This window comes from Rhinopithecus bieti, unplaced genomic scaffold, assembly GCF_001698545.2.
Source record: "Rhinopithecus bieti isolate Rb0 unplaced genomic scaffold, ASM169854v2 scaffold_35595, whole genome shotgun sequence".
Lineage (NCBI taxonomy): Eukaryota > Metazoa > Chordata > Mammalia > Primates > Cercopithecidae > Rhinopithecus > Rhinopithecus bieti.
The window spans coordinates 1-9,488 of NW_016815333.1; the positions used below are offsets into that span (position 1 = coordinate 1).

The 9,488-nt window shown below is 39.0% G+C and overlaps 1 protein-coding gene and 1 pseudogene across 1 annotated transcript in view; both read right to left on the bottom strand.

Annotated features, from left to right (window-relative positions):
- Positions 1-490: 490 nt before the first annotated feature.
- Positions 491-9,488, bottom strand: part of LOC108515918 (coiled-coil domain-containing protein 7-like) — a gene marked incomplete at its 3' end in the record, with an annotated part of 98,435 nt that continues 89,437 nt past the window's right edge. The window contains 2 exon segments of the mRNA XM_017853090.1: positions 491-545; positions 1,402-1,487. Coding sequence (XP_017708579.1) covers positions 491-545; positions 1,402-1,487 — 141 coding nt within the window.
- The window catches only part of LOC108515929 (SRSF protein kinase 1 pseudogene), an 18,604-nt pseudogene continuing 13,781 nt past the window's right edge, over positions 4,666-9,488 (bottom strand).

Consider the following 9,488-nt stretch of genomic DNA (forward strand, 5'->3'; position numbering starts at 1 on the left):
CTTTTCTTTAAGAATGTTGAATATTGGCCCCCACTCTCTTCTGGCTTGTGGAGTGAAATATTTATACCTTTTTAAGACAAATAGAGTAGCTATTATTTTATACAGTTGGGTTACAAACGTTTTGAAAAATTTGAAATTCAAATAGGTTAAAGGGAATTCTCCAAAGTCATATAACCAGTAAGTTGCTGTTCTGACTCCCAATATGATGTTCTTTCCTCTATAGTTGTTTAAACCATGGTAATTTTCATAATATTGACACAAATATGCCCGGGTTTGCCATTTCGTTTTCTGAACCTTGATGAGAAGAGTCCATCAACAAGAAAGACATTATCTCAGGAAGAATTTTAGTTCACACACACACACACACAGAGACACATACACACACAGATATATATACCTATAAACCCATACACAATAATGTTTCTCTACATATGACTATCAGAGCAAGTATTAATCAAATATTGATGCATACAGAGAGTGGGTGTGTTACCTGTACTTGATCCAAATCTTCTTTTATTTTAAACTCTTTTTCTGGAGACATCTTCCTGTAACATAAAATGTTTTAAAATGCATCATGACATTTTTAAATGCATCACCGCTTTGCTTTCTTGAGGAGGACTTTTAAACAATTTTAAAATAATGAAGTTTTTTTAAAAAAATCATATTTCTAAGAGACATAAAATTCATACAGGCTAAATTACAAACAACTGAATAACATTTCTCAAGCTAACTTCTCACTGGTATGATTAAGATGTGGAAAGACGGATATTCAAAGCATATTGGTCATTTTTTCTTCTTGGGTGATTTTTTGTTAAAGGTCAAAGCCATTTGTCCCAGTGAATTTCTTTTCAGGATTGTGGAATTCTATAAAAGTTTTGACTTTCCATAGTTTCCTTTTTAAAAAATATTTAATATCAGGGTTTAACCAGGCAAATTCAAATGCAATAATATTTTATAATTACTAAAGAAAATATTTATTAAAAAATGCTACTTATATAATAATACACATACACAAATAATAACTTTTTATAAAGAATAATTAATAAGTACAGTAGAAAAGAACAGCCAAGACTGTGGAGTTAACAAATTACAAAGCATGAGCTAGACCATTAAAGAAACAATGTAAATGCTTTTTTCCTAAAATTAAAGATTTAATTCTGTTTACCTATTTCTGAATGTATTGTGGTTCAATCTCCTCTTCCAGTCCATTTTGGTTCTTTGTTCTTCCCTTTTAGCTTTATCCCATAATCATATACTGGTATGCTTATAAAAACATGTGTTTGCCAATTTTATGTTTTCAAAAGCTTATTCATAAGTTATGTTTATTTGACTTTAAATTGTTTGTATAAAAAGAAAATATAAATTAACAAAAAAAGATTAACATGTATCTTTATGTCTTACTTTTCTGAATCCTCAGATTTTCCTTTGTCTTTTTTCTTCACAGTTTTCGCAGCTTTCTTTGTTCGATTATTTGTAGGCTTAGTTTTCTGTATAATTTTATATAAGCAGAAACAAAGGGTTGAAAACACAATAAGTTATAGAAAAATATGATAATATATATTGTTAATGTACATTTTACTCTAAGAGTCACTATACAACGTTTCAAGAAAAATTATCTGCATAGAAGCAAAACAAAATGACACATCTGGTCTGTTTGTAATAGTGCTTTATGTGGTGTAAGTTGTATATAAGCTAATACATATTAAAACATTTAAATTTTTCTGACAATTACAATCAATTATGTTATAAAGTGGCATATGCCTTCCTGAAAATCACCTCACTATGCAAAAACACGCAATAAAACCTATAGGATGTATGGGGGAAATGGGTTAGGTGCACATCTTGCAAAACCTTGTAGGTGATATATTTTAAAATAAAACCTAAGAAAAACAGTACTATAGTACACAGTTAAATGATTAAGAATACATAAATACCATGAGAAATATAGACTTTGATTTTGAGAAAGACCTGAAACTTGTTTGTGAAAGTGAGCATTGAATAGGTTGCAACTTGTGAGTTATTGCAGAGTGGAAGGAAATTATCTGAAATTAAAATGTCATACAACCAGATGTGGGCTGGTGTGGCATACTATACACAGGTGAACCAAGGTAGATGGAGAAAGTTGCTTTCTGCTTTTTTTCTTTTTTGTTTTTTTTTGTTGTTGTTTTTTTTGTTTGTTTGTTTGTTTGTTTTGAGATGCGAGTCTCACTCTGTTGTCCATGCTGGAGTGCAGTGGCACGATCTCAGCTCACTGCAACCTCCACCTCCTGGGTTCACACAATTCTCCTGTCTCAGCCTCCTGAGCAGCTTAGATTACAGGGGCCTGCCACCACACCCAGCTAATTTTTGCATTTTTAGTAGAGACGGGATTTCATCATATTGATCAGGCTGGTCTTGAACTCCTGACCTCAGGTGATCCGCCTACCTCGGCCTCCCAAATTGCTGGGACTACAGGCGTGAGACACTGCACCCAGCCCTTCTGCTTTCACTCATTGTTTTTGCAGATGAAACTGCTGAAGCACATGTGAAATTCAAACTATGCTCAAATTGTCAATTAAGTTGGAACAAGTTTGCATTTCAAACAAACATTATAGCAGAACTAACCACGTCTTAAAGTATTCTTGAGCTGCCGTGTAGTACAAGATCATTTTTTTTTTCAGTAGAAAGAATAAAAATGTATTCAGGGCTTTATTTTTAATAGACAGCAAATAGAAATCCTTTAGTGAGATCATGGCAATTTGACAGTATTATAATTAAGTTCAATAAAGGTACATGGGGTACTTGGAAGATCAAGTTCTACAACTGCCTATTTCCACATCTTTCAATCCAACTGGTTCCTTAAACAATAGGGGGAAAAGCCCTTATTTGGTGGAGGAGCATTTCCAAAATGAAGTTACAGTTTCTCTCTCTCTCAAAATTTACTGTCGTGTCAACTGTTAAAATAGGGCCTTTTGTGTGTTTTGTTATTTCACCTTAATATCACCAGAATTCCTGTAATTCCACAACTGTGATTTTACAATGTAGAAGAGAATTCAGTTCTAGTCTATTGCTTTAGATGTAAAAACAGCTGAAAACCCAAAGTGGATTAGAATTGCTAAAGGATTTCCCTGCCATTGTTTGATACAATCTATTCTCTTGATTCTTGATAGGTGCATAGGAAGCCTAACTTAGAATTCTTTCTACAGGAACATGTCTGATTTCAGGAGTACCCAAAGAAGGATCCCATGGATGGGCGGCCAGTTACTCAGAGTAATATGCTTATGAATTAAATGGATTGCATAATGGCACCACTTTTCCTTTGTCACTGTTGGTGGACAAATGACAAAGTAGATTCCAATCTCCTGTATAGAAAGGTGGTTACCCAACAGCCTCACTGGTGGCTTGCTAGCAGTAGAGCCTCAAGTCGCACCTCTGTGGCTTTCTGTAAATTTGAGTCCTATAGCCACTTCGAGAATGTGTAATCCCCAAGGCCCACTTGGTCCATGCTGAAGAAGTGGCTGTGACCCCAATCTTGCCCCTTTTGCTCTTCAATATTACTGGAGGAATATGTAATATCTAGGTCAAGTCTAGGAGAGGCTCATCCTAAAAAAAATTGCAAAGTCTTTTCTCAATTAAAACAAAAAAGCCTCAAGTACATCTCAATCATGTCAAAATTATGGTTAAAAACTGACATTATGTAGGGAAATAGCAGCAGAGAATGGCTAATCTTAAGAAACAACCAACCAACCAAAAAAACAAAACAAAACAAGACCAACAAAAAAAAAGTGCCATCCCACCCCTCCCCTTGGTTCTTTCAATTGGGGTTAAAGACTCGAGCCTCTGAGAAAATGAGAAAGGGAAAGCCATAGAGGAAAACTGCTTCAAGGCCAGAATTTTGGGCAAGGTAAAGAAAAGGTTGTACATGAAAGCAGGGACTGTCTGGAAAAGAATCAGAATCTCAAGATCTATTTTTCTTAAATGGGAAAGCTCTGAAACCCAGATCTCTGTTCTACCATCATCCTGATCCTTAAGTTATAGGGCAATAAACTCAAGTGCAATGAGTAAAGTGCCAGCCACGGATACAAAAACAAAAAATAAAACAAAACAGCCAACCAAAATAACTCTGGTCTTAGGGTAATAGAAGACATATAGGAAAGGACTGTCTATAGAACACCTGAGGTTCTCAAGAAATTACTATTCAATGGTTCTGTTTTTGCTTACATGAAAAATCAGACTACAGATTCAAAGATCTTAACTATTAAAGGATAAAAGGAATTTGACAGTGCTTTGAACAGTGATAAAATGGTACCCAAATATGGTGTTCATACAGCTAACTAAAAAAGATAGTAGCTTAAAAGTTGCAGGAAAAAATGTGAACTTAGAGAACAACAGAAATAGTCCAGGAAGATGATGCAGCCTGGACACAGCAAGTTTAATGTCTCTGCTGTACATAGAATTAACACCCTTTCCCCTCCTCATCCTCATGCAGGCAATAGAATATGCACTAGAAAATTTGACTCTTAGAGTCAATGAATAAAAGGATGGGCTCATACACCTTCATAGCTCTTTTCAAAAAGGATGCTTATAATTTAAAGGATGTCCTAATGGGAAGGAAAGGTACAGGGCAAGAGGCAGTTTCACATTTTAGTCCATTAGTCTTTGGTAGAGCCCAACCAAGGCCAAATTCACCTAGGATGCCCAATGGCTGTGGGGATCTCCACAGTGTCAAGTAAGCAAACCCAAATGAACATGTTGGATTACAAAAAAAAAAAAAAAGATCTAGAAACTCTTGAAGAAAGAGCTTCACCCTAAAAAGGGAAGAGGAAAATGCTTGGAGGGGAAGGGCCGAGGGTCAGTGTGTGATCTCTGCTGTGGTGCTGGGCAGGGGCTTAGGAGTTAAGCCAAGGGTGCCGGAGACAGTCGGTGGCAGTGGCTCTCTTCTCAGGGATCAACTCCAACATGGGCAGTAAGAAATCTGTGAAGCCAGCTGCCTCTTCCTGAGACCACTCATACTTCTCCACTAGAACCTCAAAAAGGCCCCAACGTTTCAGCTTCGTGATACGTTTCAGGTCACCTTTTTTGGTGAAAAATTCTTTGTAATATTTTCCTGCCACAATGAGCTTGCAAGGCACCTTCCCTAGAAGTTCTATGATCAATGCAATGTGATCTTCATCTTGAGTGTACTCTTCCCCTGAATGACGTTCAAACAAATAGGCATCTGTGGCCAGTTCAAAGGCCATGCATGTGCTCCAAATGTCAGCAGGGGTATTATAGCCAGACCCTATTAGAACTTCCAAGGAATGATATTGCCTCGTTTGAATATCTTCAGTGAAATGTTTGTGCACCCAACAAGCATTTCCAAGATCAGCAATCTTCACCTTGAGCTTTTCTGCATTTTTTGGCTCAAGGGAATTAACAGGAAAATTTCCAGCCGTGGATTTTCCTTTGTTGTCCAGTGGTCCATTATGTTCTTGCTCTTGTTCATCTTCACAGGGTATCTCTGACCAAATGCTTCCTTGAAGTTGGCTAAAGTACTGTTCACTGAATGACTAATCTACAGTTGAGGAAGACTGGTACACCATGGAGTCTGACACCTCAGATGTTATAGGTGTACAGGAGTCTGTTTCTTGAGATGTGCTACTGTCTCCATTTTGGGAGCTTAGGAAACTAGATTCCTGATTCAAATTTTGGACATCACAGTCATTAGCATTATGTAGATCCTCTTTATGTCTCAATGTTTCATTATTCCTGTTCTGAGTATAATTAATGACTTCAATCACTCCATTGCAATTAATTTCTGCTGCACCACCCTCTGTATCACGTTCCATAAGTGTTTGATCCTGGCCAATGGTACTTCACTCTTCAAGTTTTTCTTGGGCCATTTTATTAGGTGGGTTCTCTTTCAAGGGTCTTTCAACAGGACTCTCTGATTCTCCTTGCTTGTTTGGTCTTTTTTGCCCAGGGCCCGACTCTCTCCATTTCCTCAATTTCCTGCATTCGCTTCTCTAGTAATTCCACCTGGCGCTTCTGCTTCTTCTTCAATTTCTTCTTCTTCTTCTTTGACATTTTGTCAACTGGTTTAGGTTGGGGAGCAGTGCTGACTGCAGATCCAGAAGGCGGAGGAGCTCCAGACTGCTGCCATTCTGTTGCTTCTGCAGCCAGCCTCCAAAAGTACTGCTCATTCACTGACAATAAGATGTTCTCTGGTTTAATGTCAGTGTGGATGATACAGCACTTAGTATGTAAATAATCAACACCCTGTAACAACTTGCTGAATAATTTTTTTGACACAAGGCAGTTGAAGTCACTGATAATTGGACTTCATGATCCACTTGAGCAGATGATGCCCCAAAACTTCAAATACCATGCAGATATGTGTTCCATTAACTCCTGATATTTTAAAGTCATCTAGTAGTTGTACAACCATTTCTCTATTTGAATCATTAGGATCTGAATTGCGAGCTGACTCAGCAACCGGATTTCATCTAGTGCTGTTTCAGTGTAATGTTCAGCACTTTTAACTACTTTCATTGCCACAAATTTCTTCCCCTGAATATCCCATGATAACCATACCGTAGAAAAGTGTCCCCAGCCTAACTTTTGGATCACGTGATATCTCCCATTGAATAGATCTCCAATTTTCACAAGATGATAACCTCCTTTACAATAATCATTAGGATCTTCTTGCTCATCATCACCAGATCCCAGAATCTCCTCTTCCTGCTCTGGTAGATCACTCTCGGAGTGGAGAGCAGAGCCTCGGTGCTGAGTTTCAGATTTCCTTTGGGCTTTGTCCTTCTTGGGTATGGTCCTTTACTTTTGGGCCTGGAGCACAATCACTTTCCACTCCATGGTGAGACCAATAACTGCCAGGCACCTGCGCACCAATACAAGATCATTTTATACAAGAAAGTAAGGGAAAAAATTAACAATTAAAAATTATTAAAAATTTTAGGAGGTTTGGACAAGATGGCAGACTAGAAGCATCTCATATGCACCATTCTCACAGATCAGAAACAAAAGAGGCTAGTAAACATTGACCCTGCAGACCGATCATCTGAGAAACCATGTTATGATCCATCACGGCAGCAGGGTAACACAAAGAGCAGAGATGAGTGAGGTGGGACACCAGCATGTCTGGGCTCAGTGCAGAGCCAGGAGAACCTTCCAATATGGGAAAGGCTGAGTAAGTGAACCATTTTCCAACATGGGAAAGGGTGAGAGTCCCTAGGGGGATTCAAGTCTCCACAGGGACCTGTGCAAGACTGGGAATGGGAGAAATCCCCTGGGCCCCCACCAACGCTACCACATTTCTAGACTGAAGGAAGAGCCACTGGGACATTTGTGGGGACAACTCTTGCATCCACGGGGACCTCTACAAGCCTGGGGCCCAAGGGCAGACCAGTACCAATATCACTGCCTCAGTAAAAACCACAGTTGCAGTGCCTGGGAGCTGTACGATTTATCCATGTCTTCTTGCCAGATGGGGCTCAAGGCCAGCTTCTGGACTAGCAGACCCACTTTGGGCCAAACTCGGCTGGCCACTCCACACCACTGGTAGCCAGGCAGGTGAGGCTTGCTAGAGCTTCCAGCCCAGCAGTCCTGCTTTTGTGTGTACTCAGCTGGAGGGTGCAGCCTCCTGTTTTCCCAGGAAATACCCAGATAGCTGAGCAGGTGACTCCACCCACCCCTTCCATTGAAACCCATATTGCCAACACCTTCTAGAGCTTCCAGGCCAGTGGCCATGCTTCTGTTTAAACTCAGCGAGAGGGTGCACCTTCCTGTTGTCCCAGGAAGCATCTAGACTATAGACCAAGCATCCCCACCTACCCCCATTTCTGGTAGCCAGGTGAGCCATGCCTGCTAGAGCTTCTAGCGCAGTGGTCTGACTTCTGCCTGAATTTGCCTCCTGCTGCCCTGGAAACACCCAGAAAGCAGGGCGAGCAACTCTATCCACCCCTGTGGCTCTCTAAAATAAATCAATCAGACAAAAACAAAGAAAAAAAATGAAAAAAAACTCTGAGAAATTTGGGTTAGGTAGAGGTCAAATCTATGACTTATTGGTATTCCTGAAAGAGGCGGGGAAAAAGCAAGCAACCTGGAAAACATATTTCACTGTATCATTGATGAAAACTTACCCAACCTCGCTAGAGAGGACAACATTCAAATCCAAGAAATACACAGAGCCCCTGAAAGGTATTACACAAGAAGATAATCCCCAAGACACATAATCATCAGATTTTCAAAAGTCAACATGAAAGAAAAAATGATAAAGGCAATTAGAGAGAATGTGCAGGTCACCTACAAAAAGAACCCCACCTATCAGGCTAAAAGTGGACCTGTCAGCAGAAACCCTACAAGCCAGAAGAGATTGGGGGCGGGGCAAGGGGAGGCCTATATTCAGCATTCCTAAAGAAAAAAATTTCCAGCCAAGAATTTCATATCCAGCCAAACTGAATGTCATACGTGGAAAAGAAATAAGATCCTTTTCAGGCAATCAAATGCTAACAACATGATAGCGAGATCAAACTCATACATACCAATATTAACACAGAATGGAAATGGGCTAAATGCCCAAATTAAAAGGTACAGAGTGGCAAGCTGGAAAAACAAGCAAGACCCAATGGTATGCTATCTTCAAGAGATCCATCTCACAAGCAATGACATCCACATAGGCTCAAAATAAAAAGACAGAGAAAATTTACCATGCACATGGAAAACAGGAAAAAGCAGGAGTTGCAAACCTAATTTCAGGCAAAATGGACTTTAAGTGAATAAAGATCAAACAAGGTAAAGATGGGCAGTACATATTGGTAAAGGGTTCAATTCTACAAGAAGATTTAACTATTCTAAACATATATACACCCAACATAGGACCACGCAAATTGATACCCAGGGTAAGCAAGTTCTTAGAGACCTACAAAGAGACTTAGACTCACACACAATAATAGTGGGACACTGCTATTAGACAGAAGACCCCACTGACAGTATTAGACAGACCATTGAGGCAGAAAATAAACAAAGATATTCAGCACCTAAACTCAACATTTGACCAGTGGACGAATAGACACTACACAAGGCTCCACCCAAAAACAACAGAATATACATTCTTCTCATCACGACATAGCACATACTCCAAAAAATCTAACTGGCCATAAAATAATCCTTAGCAAATTTTTAAAAATCAAAATCATAACAACCATACCCTCAGACTACAGCAAAATAAAAATAGAAATCAAGACTAAGAAAATCACTCAAAACCATACAATTACATGGAATTTAAACAACCTCCTCCTGAATGACATTTGGGTAAACAATGAAATTCTTGTGATAGTTTGCTAAGAATGATGGTTTCCAGCTGCATCCATGTCCCTACAAAGGACGCAAACTCATCCTTTTTTATGGCTGCATAGTATTCCATGGTGTATATGTGCCACATTTTCTTAATCCAGTCTGTCACAGATGGACATTTGGGTTGATTCCAAGTCTTTGCTATTGTGAATAGTGTC